Source organism: Papaver somniferum, chromosome 2 (assembly GCF_003573695.1).
Source record: "Papaver somniferum cultivar HN1 chromosome 2, ASM357369v1, whole genome shotgun sequence".
Lineage (NCBI taxonomy): Eukaryota > Viridiplantae > Streptophyta > Magnoliopsida > Ranunculales > Papaveraceae > Papaver > Papaver somniferum.
This window is the reverse complement of record NC_039359.1, coordinates 114566116-114593946: the sequence shown is the minus strand read 5'-3', so window position 1 is coordinate 114593946 and position 27831 is coordinate 114566116. Positions and strand designations below refer to the sequence as shown.

The 27831-nt window shown below is 34.8% G+C and overlaps 1 protein-coding gene and 1 pseudogene across 1 annotated transcript; both read left to right on the top strand.

The window, feature by feature from the left end:
- The first annotated feature begins 8055 nt into the window (after nucleotides 1-8055).
- LOC113351786 lies at nucleotides 8056-21208 on the top strand (annotated as a pseudogene).
- A 2703-nt stretch (nucleotides 21209-23911) lies between these two features.
- LOC113351785 lies at nucleotides 23912-27400 on the top strand. Its single transcript, XM_026595719.1, has 3 exons — nucleotides 23912-24889; nucleotides 25274-26017; nucleotides 26177-27400. Exons 1-3 carry the CDS (start codon nucleotides 23912-23914, stop codon nucleotides 27398-27400), a joined length of 2946 nt encoding a protein of 981 aa, XP_026451504.1.
- Nucleotides 27401-27831: the final 431 nt, after the last annotated feature.

The following is a 27831-nucleotide window of genomic DNA, read 5'->3' as shown; positions in this document are numbered from 1 at the left end:
GGGAACCAATGTGCAACACATTCAAGTTAGAGACCATATATATGTGGGGAACCGATCCTAGTACCTAGTCAACCTAATTTTGGAAAGCTACTGTGACTATGCACAGTACTCACATGGAGGTAGAACCGAAACTTGTTTTGGTAGAACCGTTAAACCCATGATTTGTGATTGAATGTTATTTGATCAATGATAGTTCTTGAAAGTCAGATGAACCAATTCTAAACTTGTTTAGAAGTGTGGAAAATCGGTTTCAAGGTTGTAAGTATGAAAGAGAACTTACAAAGTTAGGATGTCGACATACTTCAAACACGTGCTGAGAATGTTTATTATTTAATTGTTCAAAGTTATTCCTTAATAGATAAGGGAAGAGAATCCCATGATCGAAACATAAATAAGTTAAGAATCTTTAAATTAAGGTTATTAATTTCATTTTTAGGAAAATAAGAATTAGTAATGTGCATTTACTAATTAAAGATTTTCTGAGAGATTTCGATCATTATTTTTGGACAGAGCATTTCCAGGAATTATGGAAACCGAATATATGCTTTAATGAATATTTTGAGAATATTTTTGGTTTTGGAAATTCCTTGGTGTCCAAACTTCCTGGTCTATAAATACTTGAAGTTTGCATTTCTATCAAACTAATCCTTCGTAACAGCAAACTACCTCTTGTTGTGTTGCTACTGGTGAAGCCGCCTATTCGGAGAGGAGAGTAACCTAATTATGCGAAATCTCTTACGGCCGCTTAGTTTAAAGTCTTCTTTGGGATTGATAAGCTCTACGAGTACCGTTGGTGGGAAACTAGATAGTTGTGGTTTATCTTTTGTTTTCATTGATTTGATTGACTAACGGTGGTTGAACTTTGATTGCACCTAGTTTGTTTATGCTTGAGGATCTTCTCTTCTGATATAATATTCAGTTAAACTAGTTTAGAATTTCTACAGGGATCTTTAGACTGTTTGTAGTTCTAAAGACGATCTTGTGATAATACATTGTTAACAGACTCCTTTCTATGCGTGATTGAGCACAAGAGATTCAAGTGATTGTGTGCAGGTGTTTATTGAAGATCTAAGAAGATTTGAAGACGAATAAGATATTGAAGATTTCTGATTTGTGGGTTCATAATCTTTGGTGTGCACAATACTTGTTTTGATAAAAAGATGATCCAATTAATAATCAGTTTTATCCTTGTGATAGAATTGGATTGATTAATTGAGTAGATCGGCATCAACACAATTCTTTGGATTAAGAGTGTTGATCGCAAAATATTAACGATTACTTTGGTAATTGAACATAAGATAGATCTAAGGACCTTACGAAGGAGTTTACGTTAAGATAAATAGAAGAGCCTTTGTCCGATTCATATCACTTGGTTGAAGAGAGTTGATACCAAACAGATTTGTTGTTCCTTTACTGGTTGGAATACGAACCAAAGGAATTGTTCCAAGTACGTAACTTATTTATAAGTTGGAGGCGTGGGAATATAGAAGGAACTAGGTGAACTATAGGTTTAGTTGCTTGGTCTCAACTATACGAAGTTAGGTGTAATTTTATGTAGCGGCTTAATCCTGAGAGTATTCAATTCTGGGCAAGGTCCCGGGGTTTTTCTGCATTTGCGGTTTTCCTTGTTAACAAAATCTTTTTGTGTCATTTACTTTTATTTTCCGCATTTTAATTGTTTTATTATAATTAAAGTAAATCACACAAATGTTAATTCCTATTTACTTGATAAGTGAATCCTATTGTGTTTGGTTAAGTCAGAACCTTTTTATCAAGTAAACATACTTCGTTGTTGTATTGTCTTAATCTCATATCCATAGATGATCACACGAAGTGTGAACCGATTAGTTGCATTGTCTCGACTCAGTCCATAGAAAATCACTTTCGGAGAAAGGACTTCTAGGTAGGAAAAGTTTTAGATTGAGGTATATTTGGGTACCCTCGTCTTTTCAGATAGACACTGAAGAAAACTTACTTACCAAAACAGAGTTTTCCCTTTTCAAGGAGTTGCACTGTTCCTGGGCTAGTAAAAGAGATGCAACAAGTTTCTCTTTTTTCAACACGACAGTTGTTCAATTCTGATGAATGAGTCTCGATTAAACGTTTTTATCTAATTGAATCTTCTTTAATAATATCTTCAAGTATACTAATCTTTTCGCGCTGTAGAGTAGTTTCTTGAACAAGATTTTCGATATTATTAGAAAAAGACTCAACGATACTAAAGAGTTCTCGTTCTCTATCAAGATACTTTTCAAGTTAATCAGTGAGCTGAGCATATCTTTCTACAAGAGATCTAATTTTAGAGACTTGAACATCAATAATCTCAGCAGATTTTTTTAAAGTTCGGGTGAGCTTCATCTCAGATTCTGACATAGTGCCAACTGTTGCTTTAGAGAGAATGTTATCAGAATCTGATAGCAAAATTTTTCTACCTCGGAATTCGGAAGAATCAGCCAAGGAGTTATCCTTTGAGGTAATCCCAAGACATCTGGCATAGTCAAAAACTTTGGAGGACATTTCTACGTGCGTAATTACGAGATAAACTTCTGTTTGCAGAAATCAGATTGCACAAACACATACTTATGAGGTCTTAGCGTGTTTGCCTGCTCTGACACCAACTGAAAAAGTGGGGCTTTAACAACCACACCAATATTTCGTTCGGAAATATGTATGGACTAACTCCAATATAATTCCAAGAGAATCAACTAGACAGTCAGACTCAGTCAAGGAAAGATATCCAAGAGTTATATCTCTTTCTTAAATCAATCAGCAAATCAACAAGATAGAATACATGAACTGATTCCAAGAGTTATATCTCTTTCTCAAATCAATCAGGAAATCAACATGATAGAATTCGTGAACTGATTGGTATGTGAATTACTTGAACGGTACCAAAGACCAATGTTCAAGTGTCAATCAATTTATATCAACAACCAAAGGTTGAATTTACCAATTGATTGAACTATGCACAACCTGTGATATTTCAATTATTATAAAAAAATATAATGTGAAAAAGAAATAACTCAGACACCATAAGGTTTGTTAACGAGGAAACCCAAAATGCATAAAAACCCCGGGACCTAGTCCAATTTTTAACATCACAATGTATTAAGCCATTACAGACACTAGCCTACCACAAGTTAACTTCTGACTGGAATGTAGTTGAGACCTAACCAAGTCTCACACCGATTAAGGTACAATCGCGTTACTTATGTCTCTGAATCCCAGCAGGACTCTACGCACTTGATTCCCTTCGTTGATCTCACGCACAACTAAGAGTTGCTATGACCCAAAGTCGAAGACTTATAAACAAATCAGTCTCCCACAAAAAGTATATTCTAATAGATAAATTTGTCTCCCACATAAGTACTTATGAAGTTTTTGTTTCGTCTTTTGATAAATCAAGGTGAACAGGAACCAATTGATAATCCGGTCTTATATTCCCGAAGAACAACGTAGAAATATCAATCGCCTCACAATAACTTAACTATATGGTAATAAAAGAAGTTATTGTGGAATCACAAAGAATAAGACGAAGAGCTTTGTGATTACTTTTTATATCTTACCTATCGGAGATAAATCTTGAGCAGATCTTCGAGAAGATAGTACTCAATACGATAGAACAAGTAAGATCAGAAAACGCAACTGCAGAAAAATAGTTGGGTCTGGCTTCACGAATCCCAAATGAAGTCTTCAAGTCGTTAACCTATAATGGTTTTGGAAAAACCTAGGTTAAAGGTGAATCGACTCTAGTCGCAACTAGGACACATGAAAGTGTCGGGATTTGGTTTTAAAGTTTCTAGAGTTCTCCCTTATATAATTTTTCAAATCAGGGTTTGCTTACAATCGAATCTAGGTTAGCTTAGAAACAAAGCGTTCAATATTCATCGTTAGATAAAAACCTGATTTACGATTCAAGCTAAGTTTGCTTAAAACCAAATCAATATCTCTCCACCGTTAGATGGTCTTAGCTTGTTACACACAAATGAAACATACCTTCATTTAGATATGGGTAACCGTACCTAAACGTGTATATTGAGTTGGCTCAACAATATTTAACCGAAGTTAGCCATATGAACACTTTTGTCTTAACCACATTCATCTAACACTTATATATCAAATATGATGATCAATAAATCATGAAAGATAATCAAATGAATCTAATTGTGTTATTCATAGAGTTGTTCAGCTGTTTAAATCTCATAAAAGTATACAAGACATAATTGAAACAAAATCGGATTTGATTCATGATTGTACAAAGTCATGAACATTAAGCCACGGTTTGCAAAGATTACATTCCTAAATTTATAAATGTATTTATTCATGAGTATGAAATCATATTTAACCGATTTTAGAACTTTAACCACTAAGTTTGCAAATGAGTACGCAAACTTTAGTTCCGGACTTTGGTCTTGTTCAGCAGTTTGCAAACAGGTATGCATACTACTATCCCGGACCGTAACTCAGGTAGAACCGTTCACATACTGGCATGCAAACTTGGTTCCCGGGCTTTAACAGTTAAAACCGTTCGCATACCGGTATACAAACAAGGTTTCCGGACCTGAATCATACCACAACAATTTGCATATTGTGTTATATTCAGACAAAGGTTAACTGTTCAAAACTCCCATTTCAATCATTGGAACATCCTTAGAAGACGACAATAGTTGTCTCACACAAACTATTAGCTTATAAGTAATTTTCAAGTGATCGAATGATCAATACAAAACATTCCAAATCGAAATCAAATGAATGTCTCACACAAATCATGTAAGATGTTTCAAGGAATTTTCACATGATCATCTTTTGACTTATTATTTAGTTTCCAACTAAATTCATCAAGAATAATGATGAACGCAGCTAAAGCAAAAAACTTCCAACACGTATTTCGAGAAATATATAAATGTGTATAATATAAAATTCTATATATCTATACGACTTAGTCTCATTAGGAGATATAATAGAATAGACATCTGAGTGATAGATAATTTTTAGTCTCCACATGCCTTTTGTTGATGAAGTTCCTCTAAGCTCTCCTCAGTAGATCTTCATCTTCAATCGATGAACGTCGTGAAGTATGAAGCTCAACCACACATTCTATCCTGATCCGAGACATAGCTATAAGTAGACTAGAAATCAAGACTTATAGTTTTGATCACCTAAATTTGACAAACAAGTTTGAGATAGCAACGCTGGCGAGTTCGACCGAGCAATGCTCTAACAATATTAATTTTTGTTGGGTTTTGTGCTCTCAAAATCGGTTTATATATATGTAACTTAACTATCGATTATGGTGTCTTTTGGGATTCCCGTATTAAAATCATGAAGAAGTAACGATTGCAAAGAAGACATCATCCTTCCACTTGAGGTTAGTAATACCGACTTGACTTTTTTCCACTCCTACCGTATCTTTCAAGTTGTTTTATATTAAAAACATAACATGCGAAGCTTGGTCATACCATTATGTTCAAACTGTCAAGGAATTATATTGAATTACGAAGTATAACACATATCATTTGAACTTCGTAAGTACGAACATCAATATAATCTATGTATATAGTTATTTGATTATGTGTGGGATATATGTGTGATTTCATCCTAGAAAACTATGTATTATTACATTGGTTTAAGGAAGCAGATATATGAACTTGTTTCATATCGAAAGCGAAATCATAAGTGTGTCGGTCCGGTTCTTCATTGAATATTATTTGAATGACCAATGCAAAATGACAAGGTAGAACTGATCGCAACTTATGTCGAATCATAGAACCGGTCATAGACTATACTGTGTGACAAGGTAGAACCGATCCTAACTAGTTTTGGGAAACATGGTAGAACCGGTCATAGCCTATATTGTGTGACACGGTAGATACGATCCTAAATTATTTTGGGAAGCATGGTATAAACAGTCATAAACTATATCGGGAGTCATGGTGAACCAATCCGAACTTAGATTGGGAGTCATGGTAGAAACGGTCCCAAGAGCAAATCCGAGTTTCCAAAATTTACATATTTCTTTATGTGTGTGAATATGGAATTAGGGTTTGTTAAAATAGAAAACTTCTAGATGTCGACATTATTTGAACATGTGCATAAATCTTATCATTAATTACGCAAAGATATTCTCAAGGTGATCCCAAACCGAAATATTGAAAAATATTTAATTATGATTTTCAATTTATATGTTTTAATTATCAACAATTAAATCATAACCTATGGAAAAGGATTATTAGTCAATGAGCTAAACTAATAATAAAAATTTTCTAAGAGGGATTTTTGAAATATTGGTTAACATTATTGGAAGGTAATTTAATGCATATCTTGAGAATATTTTCGGTTTTGTAATTTCCTTGTTGTCCAAACCATCATGGCCTATAAATACTTGATTTTGCATTTCTTGCAAACTATCCTAAGAGCCAGGCAAACTTCATTCGTGTTGTTTCTGGTGGAGCCGTCTATCTGGAATCGAAAGTAACCTAATTTGACAAAATCTCTTAAATATCGCTCATTTAAAGACTTCTATGGGATCAAGAAGCTTTACGAGTACCGTTGGTGGGAAACTAGATAATTTCATTATTATTTTAGTTTTCGATTATTGATTTGATTGACTCACGATTGTTGAAACATTGACTGCACCTAGTTTGATTATTCTTGAGATCATTCTCTTTTGACATAAGGATCACTCAAACTAGATCAAAGTATCGACGGGATCTTTAGAACTATTTGTAGATCTAAATACATCTTGTGACAATCCATTGTTAACAGACTCCGTTCTGTGCGTGATTGATCACAAAAGGATTCAAGTTTGTGTTGTGCAGGTTATTAAGAAGGCAATTGAGATTTGAAGACAAAGAAGAATTTCTTATTAGTTTTCGTATCTTGTGAATTTATGTACACATCTTGATCGGTTGGGATCCAACTAGATCTTGTTTATCCTTGATAGACTTGTGATTATCTAGTTGTTAAGATCGATATCACTTATAGTTACTCTTTGAGTTCTATATTGTTTGATTGCAAATCCGGAAACTGATTATTTCGGTAATTAAGTTTTTGATTGGTCTAACTAGACAAAGGAGTTTATTATATTAAACATAAGAGTCTTTGTTGACAATTCAACATATATTTTACCAAATATTGAATAGAGTGGTTACCAAACATATTTATTCCTTTACTGTTTGGAATACGATCAAAAGGAGTAAAGCAACTTGAGATAGTAATTTCTGTCTTGAGATTCACGTGCGTGACCAAAAGGTCGAAGACGCGGGGATACTAAGGAAACTAAGTAACTAGGGGTAGTTTAATTGGTCTCAACTATAAGAAGTTGTCTTTGTTCTTTGTATAACGGCTTAATTCTGAGAATATTCAAAACTGAACTAGGACACGAGATTTTCTGCATTTGCGGTTTCCTCGTTAACAAAATCTTGTGATGTGTTATTTACTTTACTTCCGCATTATAATTTTTTATTATTATAATAAAGTAAATGCACTTGTGCGCTAATCCGAATTACTTGACATTGATCCTATAGTCAATCGGTTTTATAACCGTAACTATTGTCAAGTAAATATCTTGTTGTCGTATTGTCTCGACTTTGTCCATAGACAATCACACAAGGTATAATACTTATATGTTGAAGTTAAAATATTATGGTGTATTTAGGTATCCTCGTCTTTTCAAATTGGTATCTATTTGTATGTGCACCATGATTTTTCTGTAGAGTTTTATAGACAAAATCGAATTACATGTACTGTCTTATCCATCGATTCTTCGGATTGTATTTTTCAATAGTTTTATATGTCGAGAGTCGGTATCTCCACAGGTGTCTAATCTACCGTTTGTGTTTTTATTTTACTTTTGTAATTATGGACTTCAATCACTTAAGTTTTCTTTCTCGATATATCAAAAAAGAGGATGTTGACATGCAACCAAATGTATCACATAGAACCCTGTACAAGTCCGTGGTCGGCAGGTTGACCAAACTGGAGCAGGCATTGGCACTGGATGATTGACCTCATCAAATTTTCCAAAAACAATAGGAATGAAATTGCACGCCGGAAATGAATGCTACGTATGCAGAAACAGACGCTGCTTTAAAAGAAATTGTTGTTGTTGCTGCCAATGCAGGTGGTGCTGATGTCCTCAATATTGTTGTCAATGTTGTTGATGTTGTTGCCAATGTCGGCGGTGTTGGTGTTGGAAGTGTCGGTGGTATTTCCGCTCTATACTTTTTTATGACCTATTTAGTTGGAATTATTGTTATACTTGTTTTAATTTTGTAAGTTTAATTTTATAAGACTTATGGTTTGGATAATTATGGTTTTTGATGTAAATGTGGTAAAATAGGTGCAGAACTCAATGCACTTAAAATTAACTATAATTATAATACGCAATGGATTTACGACACAATTTTGTTTTATCATTATCCAACTTTTTTTTTTTTTTTTTTTTTTTGTAAATACAAGTATATAACCTGTCCATATTACTACACCTATGAACCGATTATGCGGATTTCATCCTCGCATCAGTTTACATAGGCATTCCTGTAATCCGATTCTTCAAGCCTTAAAAATACCCGTTTTCTGTTTTTTTAGACATAATCTGATTACGATTGCAAACATGTGAGCCGATTATGGTCGATGGAAAGTTCTATTTTATTTTTTGAGAGTTACAATTAATAAATATTGACAACAATAAGACCAATTCTAATTGGCCTCAACACTAACGAAGTAATCTTTTGTTTGTGATTTTGTAAGAGCAAATCGTAAAAACGCACTACTTGGAGGAAAAGGATGAAGCATTCACATTTGAGGAAAGGTGCATTTCATGATATCCAAAATTCTGGAATATGCCCCGAACTTTATGACCGGTTTTATTTAAGCGGACTAAGATTCCTACGATGAAGATTAATAGTTGTGCAGATTTTGTGGGTATATCTCTATGTAAACCCTCACGAAACTATAACTCATATACTAGGGTTTCCTAGGGGTTCAAAGGCTAGATTCACGTACTAAGTGCATCCGTCGTTCTTGCGATAGTGAGTGAGATTGATTTAAAATGAATGAATATATCATAAAAGTATGAATTTTTTTTTCTAATGAAAATGCATCAATCGGTTTATATAAGAACATAAAGCAACCTATTATGAGAATGATTTTTATGTATACATTTATTGTCCGATTATGGATATTTTTCATGAATTTGAAAACATCAAACCATAATCGGTCTAGAGTGCATGAACATTCATCGATTGTGGATTGGTGGTTTTAAAAAAGAAAAGAGTTGTTTGATGTTTTGAAGTTCGATTAACATCAATTGATTTCACATCTGACACGGTTAATTAACACCTATAACGATTATTAATATTAATTAATTAGGGATAAACTAGACACTAAAAAAATAGTTGGCTAAGGGGTTTTTGAAATTTCTTCATAATGACCTCTTTTTTTATTCTAGTGGTAGGATTCAATAAATCAACGAGGCCTCAAACTACCCAGGTTTCCTAAACTGATCCACAAGCATCATGAATTTCGTCTCCTTTCAACCTAGAAAAACAAGAAGAAACATATGAAGGCAGGTGTTAATGAAAAATAAGCCTAATGAACTAAGCATAGGTCATGTTACCATGTATGTCTATTTCCATTTTCATTGAATTTCTTAAATGAGTGAATTTTTGCAAGAGGAAATCTGACAAGTTGTGAATGTAGTTTCTCTTGATTCTAATATGCTACATAGAATAGAAATTCACTCATCTAAGTTCTCCTTAAGACCTTTTCCTTTTATGAAATAAACAGTCGATCGCGATGATTAGTGAATGGTTTATCCCTAAGATCAACCCAACAACTGTCTTACCAGAGACCTTGTCGTTGGTATTGTACCAAATTCCTAAGTAGTGGTTCTTGGAGGTTCTTGGCATGAAGATGCCCATCCTGAAAATACTTAGATGATATGGTTTCACCATAACTATACCTTTTACTGCGGAGATAGCATCAATTGTACTTGAATTTTCAGGACAATTGCAAAGAACAAAAACAAAAAGCAAAAGAAGAGATAAACAAGTTTTTTTAGCAGTATCCATGTAGGCAGAAGTGTGCTTCATGAAGAAAAGATAATGAATCTACCCAGAAGCCAAGTTCCAAAAAACCCAACAACAACTCAAAAACACAGAAGAATGAGTTTATGCAGAAGCCTAGTTCAGGAAAATAAGATAATGTGATAGAATGCCAAAGTAAGAAAAAATGGAAGGTGTAATGTGAACTAGATGATTATGTAATGTAATTGGGTAATTTAGCAATTTATGATAATTCCAATTTGCGATTTATTAGCAACATTCCAATTCTTATAATACAATTGAAGTAGTCTTGGGTTATTAGTGAATCCAATGCTAGTGGGTTAGGATATCCGTAAGTGTTGAATAACTCCTACACCAAGTAGAAATTGTGAAACCTTGCAGAGGGATTCTGTGGACCAACCGCAAATAACCGTATAAATATATTTTCCGAATTAAAGAATATCTACTTCTATAATTAGATAAATTTTCTCCATAAATATTCTCTCAATCAAGAGAGTATCTTCTTCTATATCTTTCTAAATAAAGTATCTTCTTTTATAATTAGATAAACTTTTTTCACAAATATTCTCTCAAAATGTGATATTTATGACGGTTATCTTTTATTTTTTTGTATAATTATTATCTTATATAATATTTAGTACCTTATATTATGATATTATGGATGAAATATATCTTGATTTGGAATTAAAAAAAAACAATATTGATTTTTTTTTGATAAAATATGATATTTGTGACAATTATTCTTTATTTCTTTAGTACAATTGTTATTTTAAACCCTATCTAACTCATATGATATGTAATACCCGTTTTCAATTGCATAAAATGTCTTTGAAGTATATTCACACTTTAGTTGATCCTTATAATATTGAAGTTTCGTCAAGTTTCTATTGGGTTATAGATTTCTTTCTTTCTTTTTGAAATATAATTTTGCATAGATGGATACTACTGAAAAGGCTTATTTTTCTCTTCATCTACCTTTTGTTTATCTTCTTTGCAATAATCCTCAAAATTCAAGTGCTTCTGATACTATCTCGGTAGTTAAAGGTTTGAGGTATAAATATGGTGAACCATATAATCTTGCAACTATATCCTTAGGATGGGCTTCTTCACGCCGAATATCTCCAAGAATTACCACTTCTTAGTTATCTTGTATCATCATAAAAATGACAAAATAGTTGTTTGGGTTGCTTGTAGAGATAAACCAATCATTGGTCGTTGTGATCAACTGTTTACTTCAAAAAGGGTAATCTAGCAATTTTTTAGAGCATTATTGCTCGGTTGAACCCACCAAGCGTTGGTATGTCAAGTTTGGTTATTATATTTTAATATCAAAACTAAATTAGAGTCCCTTGATTAAATCTACTAGAGTCAACTTAGTTTAGGTTAGACTAGAAAGTCTAGGAATGGTGAGACATACAAGATTTTAGAGCCCTGCTCGGTCGAACTCGTAAGCGTTGCTATCTCAGGCTTGTTTGTCAAGTTTAGTTGCCAAAAACTATAAGAATTGATTTCTAGTCTATTTATATCTAAGTCTCGGCTTAGGATAGAAAGTGTAGTTGAGCATTAGACTTCACGACGTTCATCGATTAAAGTCGAAGAACTACTAAGGGGAGCTTGTGTAACTTCATCAACAAAAGGTATGTGGAGACTTGAACTCATCTATCACTCAAAAGTATATCTACTTTATCTTCTATTTGAGACAAAAGTCGTATGGCTATATAGACTTCAACTATGCACATTTGATATTTCGAGCTGAGTTTAACTCGCTTACATATTTCCGAGATATGTGTTAGTAAGCTTTCGCTTTAACCAATTTCATCTTATATTATTTACGAAAGTCAAAAGATTATCATGTGAAAATCACCTGGTAACATCTTACATGATTTGTGTGAGACAGTCATTTGATGTAGACTCAGAATGTTTCGTAATGATCATTCGATCACTTGAAAATTGCTTTGAAACTAATAGTTTGTGTGAGACAGCTATTCCCGTCTTCCAAGAATGTTTCAATTGTTGAAATAAGAGTTTAAAACAATTGGATTTAATCATGGTAGGCGTACTTGCATATATGTAATCCATGTCCGGGAACCGTAGTATGCATACCCTTATGCGTACTTGTTGGTTTAATGAAAGTCCGGGGATCTTGTACACATACCGGTACGCGTACTGGCGTAAGGTTCAGGTCCGGATATTTCTGCTGAGTTTGGAGGTATGCTTACCCGTTCGCATACTGGATAACCCAAACTTAGTCCGGCCACTAAGGTATGCGTGCCGTTTGCATACCTAAGTGGATGGTGTTATAAAATCCGTTTGTTCATGAACTAATACATTTATATAATAAAGAATGCAATATTTTGCAAACCATGGCTATAATGTTCATGACTTGATTTGAGTGAATCAAAATCGATTTTTCTTCAATTGTGTCTTGTATACTTCTACGAGAATATAAACAATTGAACAACTCTAGAACTAGTTTCATTTGAGTCATTTGAACTAGTTATGGTTAAGATGAATGAGGTTGATATGAAAGTGTTCATATGGCTAACTTCGGTTAACTATTGTTGATCCAACAAGGTGTACACGTTTAGGTACGGTTACTCATATCTAAATGAAGATACATTTCATTTTTGTGTAACAAGCTAAGTTCGATCTAACAGTTGAATGGATATTGAATGCTTTGTTACCAAGGTAACATTGATTGCTAACCCTAATTTGAAGACTATATAAAGGAGAACTCTAGCAACTGGGAAACCTAATACCCACACCTTCGGTGTGATATTAGTTGCGATTAGAGTCGATTCTCCTTTAACCTTAGGTTTTTCACGAAACCATTTAGGCTAACGACTTGAAGACTTCATTGGGATTCTGAAGCCAGACCCAACTATTTTCTCTATAGTTGCGTGTTCTGATCTTGCTGTTTCTATCGTGATTTAGTACTATCTTCTCTAAGATTGGCTCTAGATTTAATCTCCGATATGCAAGATAAAAAGTAGTCACAAACATCTTCGTCTCATCGTTTGTGATTCCATAATATCTTGTTTCGCTACCATACGATTAAGATTCCTATTTATCTCATTCTCCGCTTATCGGACAAAGCTGAAATTTTAGTATGATGTTTGTATATATGAAGGTTACCTACTGTAGAAATTTCATGAAGTTATGATCACTTTAGGTAGACCAAAGTGTGAGAAATCTGGAACTGAATTCTGTATGCACGTATTGAAAGTAATCGGGTTCTGAGTAATGTATCTTTTTAATGAACCGTTGGAATGCTATGATTTTTGAGTGTGTTGTGGAATATTGAGTTGTAAGTGTACTGTAAAAATTTAAAGAGGATCAGGTAAGTATTAGTACTGCAAAGATTGGACAAGCTGAAACTGTGTTTCGGTGAAACAGAATTCCTTTACAGCTATCTTCATAATTTGTTATGTCATCATGCATTAATTGGCTTGCTACTTTGCATGGGTGTCATTGAGAATCACTATCACTTGTTGAGTCATCTTATTTAGACACATACTTCTCTTCTATTCTATATGCCAAAGTTCAATACAGTGGCGTACTTCATTCCGTATTGGCGTGTTTTAGCGAATTAATACGGTGCTTTTGTTATAATGATATCTTTAAATTAAACCGTTGGAATATGATGAAATTTGAGTATGTCGTATTTTACCTTGTTTTCACGCGGATCAGGTCACGTTTGCTACTGAAAAGCTTGCACAATATATGACTATGGTCTGCTGAGTTTAAATCCCGAATAGGGGACTGATTCCTATTTATCTCATTCTCCGCTTATCGGACAAAGCTGAAATTTTAGTATGATGTTTGTATATATGAATGTTTCCCACAGTAGAAATTTCATGAAGTTCTGATCACTTTAGGTACACCAAAGTGTGAGAAATCCGGAACTGAATTCTGTATGCACGTATTGAAAGTAGTCGGGTTCTGAGTAATGTATCTTTTTAATGAACCGTTGGAATGCTATGATTTTTGAGTGTGTTGTGGAATATTGAGTTGTAAGTGTACCGTAAAAATTTCAAGAGGATAAGGTAAGTATTAGTACTGCAAAGATTGGACAATCTGAAACTGTGTTTCGGTGAAACATAATTCCTTTACAGCTATCTTCATAATTTGTTATGTCATCATGCATTAATTGGCTTGCTACTTTGCATGGGTGTCATTGAGAATCACTATCACTTGTTAAGTCCTCTTATTTAGACACATACTTCTCTTCTATTCTATATGCCAAAGTTCAATACAGTGGCGTACTTCGTTCCGTATTGGCGTGTTTTAGCCAATTCATACGGTGCTTTTGTTGCAAGGAGTTGCTAAGGGATTTTCTTTGATTAACAATTTGGCTAAGTAGCTCTGCGTGTTAGTACTGTGTAATCTAGTATCACATTTTTTTATCATGTTTACATTTTTTTTTAGACTGTTTGGTGTTTTATACCTGTCTTATTTCCCTGAGTGTGAAAGTAAGAGCGTGGAACACGGTTGTACAGACAGTATAAAACAGGTTGGCTGGATTTTTCCATTCTATGGTGTGACATGTTAGCTACATTAGTACTTAGACTAATACTAGAACTTAACAAAGCAAGGATAGTAATAACACCAAACAGTCTAATGTAAACATGATAAAAAAATGTGATACTAGATTACACAGTACTAACACGCAGAGCTACTTATCCAAATTGTTAATCAAAGAAAATCCCTTAGCAACTCCTTGCAACAAAAGCACCGTATGAATTGGCTAAAACACGCCAATACGGAATGAAGTACGCCACTGTATTGAACTTTGGCATATAGAATAGAAGAGAAGTATGTGTCTAAATAAGAGGACTTAACAAGTGATAGTGATTCTCAATGACACCCATGCAAAGTAGCAAGCCAATTAATGCATGATGACATAACAAATTATGAAGATAGCTGTAAAGGAATTCTGTTTCACCGAAACACAGTTTCAGATTGTCCAATCTTTGCAGTACTAATACTTACCTGATCCTCTTGAAATTTTTACGGTACACTTCCAACTAAATATTTCACAACACACTCAAAAATCATAGCATTCCAACGGTTCATTAAAAAGATACATTACTCAGAACCCGACTACTTTCAATACGTGCATACAAAATTCAGTTCCGGATTTCTCACACTTTGGTGTACCTAAAGTGATCAGAACTTCATGAAATTTATACAGTAGGAAACATTCATATATACAAACATCATACTAAAATTTCAGCTTTGTCCAATAAGCGGAGAATGAGATAAATAGGAATCAGTCCCCTATTCGGGATTTAAACTCAGCAGACCATAGTCATATATTGTGCAAGCTTTGCAGTAGCAAACGTGACCTGATCCGCGTGAAAATTTTACTGTACTTCTACAACAAGGTAAACTAAGACATAATCAAATTTCATCATATTCCAACGGTTGAATTTAAAGATATCAGTATAACAAAAGCACCGTATGAATTGGCTAAAACACGCCAATACGGAATGAAGTACGCCACTGTATTGAACTTTGGCATATAGAATAGAAGAGAAGTATGTGTCTAAATAAGATGACTTAACAAGTGATAGTGATTCTCAATGACACCCATGCAAAGTAGCAAGCCAATTAATGCATGATGACATGACAAATTATGAAGATAGCTGTAAAGGAATTCTGTTTCACCGAAACACAGTTTCAGATTGTCCAATCTCTGCAGTACTAATACTTACCTGATCCTCTTTAAATTTTTTATGGTACACTTACAATACAACTCAGTATTCCACAACACACTCAAAAATCATAGCATTCCAACGGTTCATTAAAAAGATACATTACTCAGAACCCGACTACTTTCAATACGTGCATACATAATTCAGTTCCGGATTTCTCACACTTTGGTGTACCTAAAGTGATCAGAACTTCATGAAATTTATACAGTAGGTAACCTTAATATATACAAACATCATACTAAAATTTCAACTTTGTCCGATAAGCGGAGAATGAGATAAATAGGAATCAGTCCCCTATTCGGGATTTAAACTCAGCAGACCATAGTCATATATTGTGCAAGCTTTGCAGTAGCAAACGTGACCTGATCCGCGTGAAAATTTTACTGTACTTCTATAACAAGGTAAACTACGACATACTCAAATTGCATCATATTCCAGCGGTTGAATTTAAAGATATCATTATAATCAAATCATGCAATTTCTTACCAAGATCTTTTGAACCACAAATTAGGGTTTTGACAGATAGAGAGTACCCACAAAAAAAAACTATACGCACAATCAAAATAAACAATCATGGAGATCAAAGATATGAAAAACAAACAAAATAGTACACAAATCAAACTATTATAAACAATCATGGAGATCAAAGAAGGAAAAACATACCTGGAAAAAAACGTTTCCTCTTCTTTCTCCTATGGTTTTCTACGCACCAAACTCCTATAGAGATTTGTTGTGAGACCAAAATACACTAAAAACTCCTTCAAACTCCGCAAAGCAACCAACTCCCTACTATTGTAAGGTTTTATGACTAACAGTGAGTTTTCTAGAAAGTTTAGGAGACTCCTCTAAACTCCCCACGACTAACGGAGATTTGGAGAGACTCCCTCAAACTCCCTCAGGACTAACAGGAAAAAACCTAAATACATTAAAATCTCTCGAACTCTCCCACGGCTAACCCCTGTAAATTTTTGGACTAGTTTGGTTAGTTCATGGATCATTGTTTTGAACGAAGATATTCTTGTTGCAAGGAAAGGTGTCTTCTGGTAGTCAGAGTCTGAATTTAAGAACTAGAACTAAAGCTAAAGTTAGAGAATGGGTCACTGCAATTAGCGATGCTGGATTAGCAGCACCTGAGGGATGGTGTTATCCTCAACCTTTTGGTTCTTTTGCTCCACCTAGGGGTTTTACTGAAGATGCTAGCCAGGCTCAGTGGTTTGTAGATGGAAAAGCTGCATTCGAAGCCATCGCTCTAGCAATAGAGGAAGCAAAATCTGAGGTTAGTTAATCTGATTATTTTATTAGTTAAACGTAGCATGATATTCAGTTGTTTCCTTGTATTAGTACTTAGAGACATTCTAAATTCATTGCTAATTCAACGCAGATATTTATTACGGACTGGTGGTTGTGCCCAGAACTGTATCTGCGACGCCCTTTTAATGCTTGTGCTTCCTCTCGGCTTGACATTCTACTTGAAGCCAAAGCTAAGCAAGGGGTTAAGGTGCCACTACATATTCCTTTTATACAATATTTATGTTCTTTTCTTCTTTTGTTTTGTCGTTTCAAAATTCATTTTAGTATGCACTGCACCTGTCTTCTTATCTGAATTGACTTGTAACTGTGTGCAGATTTACATTCTTCTTTACAAGGAAGTTCCTATTATTTCAAACATCAACAGTGCAGTTTGTAAGCAAAAGCTTCTCAGCATTCACGAAAATGTGAGAGTATTGCGTTATCCTGACCATATCTCAACCGGCATTTACCTGTGGTAAGAAATTGTTTGTGAACCCTGCTTAGATGATTATCTATCCCTGGAGGTGATAGTTCTTTGTAGTTTGTATGGTAGGAACTGTCTATCAATTTTGGCTTGCGTACATTGACGAAATGTTTTTGGGCTTTTATTAGGTCGCACCATGAAAAGCTTGTGATTATTGATTACCGAATTTGTTTCATTGGAGGACTTGATTTATGTTTTGGTCGGTACGACAACTTTGAACATAAAGTAGGTGATTTCCCTGCAACCATATGGCCTGGCAAGGACTATTATAACCCGAGGTAAGTTTATGCATTTTCATTCAGATAGGTAAAGCAAAGCTAAGCTTCTGTTTACTCGTAATATGTTCTTTTCCATTCCAAATTTATGATATTCGTTCACCGATTTCCTTTTTCCTGGCAGAGAATCTCAACCAAATTCTTGGGAAGATACCATGACAGATGAACTAGACCGCGGTACATGCCCCCGTATTCCATGGCATGATGTCCACTGTGCTCTTTGGGGTCCACCTTGCCTTGCAAAGGTTGATATTTTGTTGCTTCATTTATCATTCATTCCAAAGTTAAAGTTGCTTTCAAGGAGCTGGGTTATAACTATTTGCAATTTCTTTCAGAGAAATAAAGCGCAAAACTTGGATACAATTCCTCTACTTATTCCTAGGCATTACATGAAAAGAAGCACAAAAGTTGAGTGTGAAAGTAAGAGCGTGGAACACGGTTGTACAGACAGTATAAAACAGAACTATTTTTCGTCATTGTCACCATTAGAGGACATGTCATTACTATTTCCTACCAGAAGCTTATGTACTGGATGAAGAAAATGAAGACCCAAACTTAAATGGCTTCAAGAAAACTCAAGTTCTTACTATCAGTCGAAGTTTTTCGGCCCCTTCCCCTGATTCCAAAGCCAAGCCAAGGCAATCAGGTATACAATATCTAGATGAATGGTGGGGAGCACAGGAAAGCGGTGATCAGGTTGTTTTCTCTAATGAAGCTCGACAAGTTGGCCCTCGCACATCTAGTCATTGTCAGGTTGGTTAAATCTTTTAGTTCTGTTTAAATGCTTGATTTCTATAAGAATTTATTACAAATTGAAATTTGCTAATATATCGTATGAGCTTACTATCCATATATTCCCAATTACACTATATCTTTAATATTCTTTTTGCAATTCGACATTGTGTAAGCTACAATCTGGAGCAACTTTTGGTGTAGGTTATTAGAAGTGTCAGCCAATGGTCTGCTGGAACAAGCCAAACTGAAGATAGCATTCACAATGCTTATTGCTCTCTTATTGAACAAGCAGAACACTATATCTACATTGAGGTAATGAAATCGACACCAAAAGGCCTGTAAATGTTTATCATCGATTTGTAAAAGATGTCCATTCCAGTGAGCTGGATTACATGGATCATAATTCAGGGGAAAGACCAAAATTCTGCTATAAACTTCAAATACTAACTAGTTTTTTTTATGGTCCCTTGTTTCCAGAACCAATTTTTCATTTCAGGTCTTTCACAAGATGAGATAATAAAAAACCGCGTCTTAGATGCGTTATACAAGCGTATTATACGAGCAGACAAAGAACCGAAGTGTTTTAGAGTTATTATGGTCATACCACTTTTACCGGACTTCGAGGTGATAAAACTTGATATACTTCCTTCCACTTCCAATTTATGTTTGTGTTTTAACTTTTATTTGTGTAACAGGGGGGACTGGATGGTGGTGGTTCGGCATCTGCTAGAGCACTAATTCATTGGCAGTATCGAACCATTTGCAGAGGAAGGCATTCGATATTGAAAAACCTATATGAGGTGCTTGGTCCTAGAACACATGACGACATTTCTTTTTACAGTCTCAGAAACTATGGTAGACTCTTGTTACCAATCAGGTGAATTCAAAATATGAATATTATCCTGCTTTTGTATCCACTTACTTGGTATCCTGAAATAAGCATTAGTTTTTCTGAGAACTCTCTCAAGAAACTTTCATATAATTTCTTCCAGGTGTATGTTCATAGCAAAATAATGATAATTGATGACCGGACGGCCCTGATAGGTTCATCAAATATTAACGATAGGAGTTTGCTTGGATCAAGAGATTCCGAGGTAATCTTCTGCATTTGTTAGAGTGACTTTTTTATGTTCTTTCACTATCAAATTTTTTGCTAACCTTTGATTCTATTTATGCTTTTATCCTATATCCGAGTTTCACTTCCTATCGTGTGTTTCAGATTGGTATAGTTATTGAAGACAAGGAATTTGTTGATTCATCCATGAATGGAAAACCTTGGAAGGCTGGTAAATTTTGTTTTAGTCTTCGCCTTTCACTATGGTCAGAACACCTTGGTCTTTGTGATAATGAGGTCAGTAAATGAGTAGTTTAATTTGCACAGATGAGAGTGAATCGAGTTTGGCAACACTGATGCTAAGCTTCCTAGATGATATTTGCATTTTCTTACTGCTTGTCAATTTTGCAGATAAGCAAAATTAATGACCTTGTGGCTGACAAAACTTACAGAGATATTTGGATGACTATTGCTAAGGTTAGAATCTAAGATTTCTTTTGAATTGTGGATTCACCTAGTCGCTATTCAGAAATGTAGTATTTACAAATACCATGACTTTGCAGACAAATACCGATATCTACCAAGACATCTTTGCATGCATTCCCAATGATCATTTACACTCGAGGTACATTTTCAATCACGAGCAAGTCAGTTTTGCCTCTTTTTTGATTTCACAGACTTTGATATTATCATTTTACAAATGTCATGGCAAAAACCATGAAACTCAGATCTGAGGTCAAACAAAGCATGGCATACTGGAAAGAGAAACTAGGTCATACTACAAATGATTTAGGTGTAGCTTCACAAAAGATAGAGGCGCATCCCAGAGGAGATAGCAGATTTGCAGATCCCATGGAAAAGTTAAAATCAATAAGGGGACATCTTGTTTTATTTCCATTGGAATTGATGTGTCAAGAAGAAGACTTGAGACCTATGTTCAATCACACTGAGTTCTATGTAAAGCCTCAGGTCTATCATTAACAATGATCCATCCGTGCCAGGACATGATTCTGTACTCACACAGTTGATCATTGCTTTTTTCATTCATGTGGAGGCTGTAGGTTCAAGGCTCTTTGCTGGCGAGACAACTGATGACACAAGGCATTTCGAAATTCTTTGTTGTGCTTCATTATGATGTGCCGAGAATTAAACTGTGCTAACTCTTTAGCGCTGGGCGTGGGATTCTGCATAACCAAAGTTCCCCTGATGGTTGTTGAGTCTCAGATAGTTTGTCCAAATGTCCGTTTATCTACATCGTTTGGCAAAAGCTTTCTTTACGCCAAGTTGTCACCAGTCACTAAGACGAGCAAATTATGGAAGTGCTATCAAGTATTCACGGGTAACCGAACATCCTGGCACTGGCATCCTGGCACCCATCAGTGGTGCTGCACAATTTCCATTTCCAGAAAGGCTTGGCTGTTGAGTGGCGCATTTCTAAAATGCTGTGTTGGGAAAAAAATCATCATCGAGGATATCAAGAAAATATGTGATAGCTTCACCTTACTAATTGGTTTCATGTACAAGAATAGCTAACTGTATAGAATTTTTAGAAATTTTAAGAATGAGATTTATGTTTCTTGTCTGCATCTAAAATTCACCTAAAATTTAAACATCATGCTATTGCTACGAATAGCAAAAAGTAAACAAATTACATTGCATAAGCTGACAAGCAGGTGATAACTGCATTACTAGTCACTATGTACCAAAATTGCAATCAGATAATTTCTTATTACATATTCAGTCATTCAGAAAGATAATGACACCTAGTGTTCACAATTAGAAATATTTCCAAAATTGCAATCAGATACATCAAGCCTGAAGGAATAGGTATAGGCTCTTTGTGTCATTAAACCTACATGTAAACTGTTCATTCAAAACGAAAAGTCAAGCGAAAAGTCAACTTAAGTCAACCAATTTTTTTCCGCTGATTTCTTGTTTTCTTCTGTTTTAATAACTTCATTCAATGTTGTTATCATCTTTTTCTGCATAAATCTCTGTCGGAATCTTCTGATTTCACCTTTGTTTTCTGTCTTATCTTTTACTTTTGATCTCGTTTTTTGCCCTAATTTTGATTTTCAATTTTCTATCATTTTTATCTTGTTTTGTTTCTCTAATTGTCTTGTTAATGGCAGATCAATTTTTCTAATTTACCTGTTGTCCAGCATCGGTGTTGTAGCAACGTCCTGTTTCATCAATTGCAAAAATACAAGTTGGCATCTTCAAAGTTGGCTTCTACACAAATGGCTCAATTCTATTGTAATGGTGCATCAGTATCATCTTCTCTTTGGTTATCGAATGGGTATGGATTCTTATCTTCATTGGGTTCATAATCAATTTGATTATCGATTTTGGTTCTTCTGTTTCATGGTTATCATCTGGTTATTAAAATTTTTGTTCATTCTTATCTACCTTGTCAACACCTCATACAAATCTTTTTTCATTATCCTGACACCTCTTCTTTTTTTCCCCTTTATATATTTCAATACCTTCTTCCATTATCTTCATACCCTTTTCATTTCAAGTTTCTTTGATTCTTTTTTAATGGCCAGTAATTGCTTGAATCATATTACTCAACAAATGGGAGAAACTTCTATTGATGATGAACCAATTCGTAGAAGGGTTATTTCTCATTCTGATAATGCTATTTTCACTGGTATTAGAGATTGGAGATTTAGCCTAGCAGGTAAACTATGCTCCAGGTATCATGACATGGCAACACGCTGAGAGGGCTGCTAAATTCATTTGGTCACATCTAAGAAGAAATCATCAATGGTATGTACAAGTCAGAACTTTGGATCCTAATATATTTTCAATCAAGTTTACTTCAGCTGATGTTAAAAATGCTATCCTGTTTGGGGGCTCCTAGAATTTTGATGGTTATTTGATAGTGTTGAAAGACTGGAATCTTACCATGGATTACAACCTCTTAGACTTTTCTGTTTCTCCTTTATGGATTGAATACAAATATTTACTTCCAGAATTTACTTATGCTGATGTTCTTCGCCTTTTTGGAAGTATTGTTGGAGAAGTTAGAGTTGTAGAACCAGATTGTATCAATGATCCCACCTCCTCAAAATACCGTACTTTGGTTCTTATAGATGTTATCACTCCTCTCATATCTGGTATTTATGCTGCTAATGATGCTGGTGTAACTAGATGGGTTGGTTTTTTCTATGAAAAACAACCTTATCGTCTGTGTCTAGATTGCAAAGTTCCAGATCATCAGGATAATCCTTGTGCTACCATGACTCAAGGGAGAATTGAAATGTAAGAGCTTGTACGAGGTTTTGGGTTTGTTGAGCCAATTTATCCTCAATATCAAAACCTTCAAGAAGAGGCTCAACTTTTCCTCCAGCATGGTACCCAGAGAAGATCCAGATTAAGACAGCCTCCTACTCAGCAACAACCGAGGACTTATGATGGTATGCGTATTTCTCTATACTCTGATACTGATTCTGATGTAGCTTCTTCATCAATAACACCCCTATGTTTTCTAGACCTTCTTCTAGTTCAAGACCTCTTTCTACTTTATCAAGTGAGGTTGCAAGTACTAGTGGTGTTAAGAAAACAAATCGACCCATTACCATTTTATTTATTGCCACTGAGCCAACTGTTTCAGATCATATTTTGACAGTTAATCATCAGGAAGATATAGTTAATCAAGATACTGCTTCTTCTCATCTTTCTCCGATTGGCAATTATCAAAATGTTATTTGGGACATTGCTGCTGCTCAAGCTTTTGAAGCTCAGAATCACACTGATGCTTGGCAACAGGTTGTTACTTTTATCCTATTTTATTTCTTTTTTTCTGTTATTTTCTTTATTCTTTTTTTCTTGATTTTCTTTTTGCTTTCTTTGGTCATCATGAAAATTTTATCCTGGAACTGTCAGGGTATAGGTAATCCTCATACTCGAGATTATCTTAGATTTTGCTTGACCCAGTATGACCCTGATATATTTTTCTTATCCGAAACCAAAGCTCAAACCTCGAAAATGCATCTTTATCTTACTCATACTACATATCCAAACTTTTGGTCCTATCCTGTGATTGGTCTCTCTGGTGGTATTGCTATTGCTTGGAAAAATGGTGTAGATTTAGAAATTATGCATACAACCTATGACACTATACATGCTATAATTCATACTCATGATAATAATCCAAATTTTTTGATGACATTCATGTATGGAACTAACAATGCTTTGGATAATACTAATCAGTGGCAGTATCTTTTAGATATGAGTAGTTCTATTGATCTTCCTTGGGTTCTTTTTGGGGATTTAAACTTTACATGAATGATGCTGAAACTCATAGTCATGCTAAAAATTCTCATCACTCTAACCGTATTAGGGATTATGTACAACAATTGGGCCTTATTGATTTGGGTTATTCGGGTTCAGATACCACTTGGTCTAATCATAGAACTGGTGATGCTCATGTTTCTGTCAGACTAGATAGAGCCTTAGTTAATAACCGTTGGATAAACAGTTATACTAATGCCTTTCTTAGGCATTTAGTACCTATAGCCTCTGATCATAGTCCAATCCTTTTACATACTAGGCCTCATTCTAATAAGCATTCACCATTTAAGTTGTACAAGTGTTGGTTCAATTTTTCTTCTTGCACCGAGACTATTAATCAGAGTTGGAATCATCAATTTTTGGGCTCTCCTTCTTATCAATTTTCAAGTAAGCTGAAGTATACTAGATTTAAACTTCAACAATGGAAAAGACAATCTTTTGGTAATATTGAAGAAAATCTGCATTCGATACAGTCTCAACTTCAAGTTTGTCATGACACTAATATGCCTGCTACACATCCTCAAGTCATTCAACTTGGTAACTCCTTGCAACACTGGTTATCAGTTCAAAAAGAATACTTTATGCAACAGGCTGGGGATGAATTTTTAGAAGCTGATAGGAATACTTCTTACTTTCATTTTGTAGCCAATTTTAACAAACGAAGATCTAATATCAATGCTATTCAAGGTCCTCTGGGTTTATGGTATGACTCTAAGAATGAAATTGAACAAACTTTGCTCTCATATTTTGCTGTTATCTCAACTACTTCAATGCCTCTTCTTAATCAGCAAATTTTGCAGCTTTTCAGTCCTTGCATCTCTAATGAAGAAAATGACAGTCTTATCAGATTACCAGATGCTCATGAAATCAAAGATGTTGTTTTCAATATAAGACCATGGGCCTCACCAGGAAATGATGGATTCCAAGCTGGATTTTATCAACATTGTTGGGATACTATCAACAATGAGGTAATTTCTATGGTTCATCACTTTTTCATTAATAAGCATATGTTGAAGACAATCAATCATACTTATCAAGTCCTGATTCCCAAAATTCATTATCCTAAAACCCGTGCTGATTATAGACCAATTAGTTTGTGCAATGTAAGTTATAAAATTATATCTAAAATCTTATCAAACCGACTCAAACCTCTTTTGTCCAAACTTATTTCTCCCACTCAAACAGCTTACATTCAAGGTAGACACATTCAAGATAATATCATCATTGCTCATGAATTAATTCATTCTATGAAAACCAAAAAGATTAATCAAGCTCTAGTTGGTATGAAATTGGATATGTAGAAGGCCTTCGACAGGGTAGAATGGTCCCTTTTGTTATCTATCTTTCGGCAGATGGGTTTTCATTCAGATTGGTTGTCTTTGATAGAACAGTGTGTATCAACTACTAATATCTCTTTGCTTATTAATGGAAGTCCAAGTAGTACCTTTTCTCTAACTCGTGGCATACGACAAGGTGACCCTTTGTCGCCTTACTTATTTCTGTTCATTATCGAAGCTTTTTCAAGACTTTTACAAAGAAATGTGGATGCTGGTTTGATTCAAGGATTAAAGATTAACAAGCACTGTCCTTATATTAATCATCTATTTTTTGCGGATGATTGCTTGCTTTTCTTTCAGGATAACACAACTCAGATGCAACATCTCCAGCAGATTATCCCCATATTCAGTGAAGCTTCAGGCCAAGTTATAAACATGCAGAAATCAACTATCTTTTTTGGTAAGCATACTTCTTCAGCTCATAAAACTAGTATTACTGGTATCTTGAACATGAAACAAATGGGTTTAGGGGAAAAATATCTAGGAATTCCCCTTCTTCTGCATAGATCTCGACAGCAAAATTGTCGAGGAATTCTAGATAACATGAATAACAGACTTCAAGGTTGGCATAACAAAATTGTTAACCAGGCTGGCAGAACTACTCAAGTTAATGTTGTTTTAAGTACTATGGGAATGTATCAGATGCAACTTTTCAAACTTCCAGAAAGTACCATTCAACAGATGTATAAAATTCAGAGACATTACTGGTTCAACAATTTCAGAAAAAAACATTCTTGTCGTTGTATTGCTTGGGAAAAGGTAAAATTACCTAAAAGGCTTGGTGGCTTGGGCCTTAAGAATTTAGGTAATTACAATTTGGCTTTTTTGGCTAAATTAGCTTGGAAGCTTCTTCATAATCAAGATGCAATTTGGGCAAATTTTTTAAAAGGTAAACATTTTCCTCACAATGATCTTTAGTTCTTTCCTCCACCAACTGATACTAACTCTAGTTGGATTTGGCAAAGTATTTGTCTTGGGCTTCAAATCATTTTGAAATATGCAAAATGGCAAGTTGGAAATGGATCTGTGATTAATATCTGGACATCAAACTGGATACCTTCTATGCTGACTGCACTACAAGATTGGAATGAGTTGAATATCAGTAACTATCAATGGGTGTCTCAATTAGTTGATGATGCTTCAGCGCAATGGAATATTTTACTTTTGCGACAACTCTTCACGGAGGCTCAGGTGAATTCTATCCTCACTATTCCCATCCAGTTAGATCAGCAAGACATCCTGATTTGGCCTTATACAACATCTGGTATTTTCACTACTGCTTCTGCTTATAAGATGTTATGTGAAAATGATGGTATTGACTATGCTACCCCGAATATATCTCCTCAATCCTGGCTGAAATTTTGGAAGCTTAAAATGCCTTATAAGTATCAACTTTTTCTTTGGAAGGTCATTCACAATGTTTTACCAGTAAGGGCCAAGTTATTTTGGCATATGGATAATTCTGAAAAGTCTTGTTCTTTATGTCATACTGGTCTTCAAGACTATGTGGATCACTTATTACTTCACTGCCCATTTGCTCAAGCGATCTGGAGAAATTTTTTCCCTCATCATTATCCTTCTATAATGCAACATACTACGGTTGTATCTTGGGTTCAGAATTGGAAACATCAAAATGCTTCTATCAACATCAACACTTCTATTATCACTATTCACATGATAGATTGCATAATGCACTTCATATGGAAACATAGATGCAGAGTCATTTTTGATGGCGTTAGTCCTAACGCTAACTCTGTCTGTTGTCAGGTTAACATCTATATGAGTCAGCATCATTTAAATATTGCAACTGACAATGTTAGTCATCCTGGTAGAGTTAGATCTTTAGAACATAGGGTTTGGAATCCTCCTCCTTTGAATGTTCTGAAAATTAATATTGATGCTTCTTACAACTCTCAGGATTTGTTAGCTGGAATTGGTATAATAGTTAGAAATCATGCAGGAAAATATGTCATGGGAAAAGCAACAGTAAAAAGAGCAATTGATGTTCATCAGGCAGAAGCATGGGCTCTTTTAGAAGCAATGGAAATAGTAAATTCTAATGGCTGGTATGAGGTTGTTTTTGAAACATACAATGTGAATATTAGTTCTTATATGCAGAGTCAATCTTCTCTTCCTCCTTGACAGAGTATGCCTTTGCTTAAGAAGTGTGAAAACATATGTAACATTAATGCTGTGTGGTAATGTGCTTTTGTTTATAGAGTTTGTAATAATCCAGCTGATGCCCTAGCTAAAGCTGCAAAAAAACATAATCTTTGTGGGGAATGGTGGAGTTATCCTCCTGACTTGTTAATTCCTCACTTAGAAGATGATGTAAGGTCTTTTTTTGTGTAATATATGCTTCCTTGTGTTAAAAAAAGAAAAGAGAAAAGATATAGGTTCTTTTGTTCCCTTTGATAAAAACAGTTGGGCCGGTGCAAGTATTCCTCAGGTGCAAATAAACCATAAAACTATTGGGTGTGAATATCCACCCAATGCTAAGCGGGAGAATCCCTGGATAGTCGAGAACTTGAGACCCAAGACTGGAGTCTCTCCTAGGGATGCACAACGGGTAG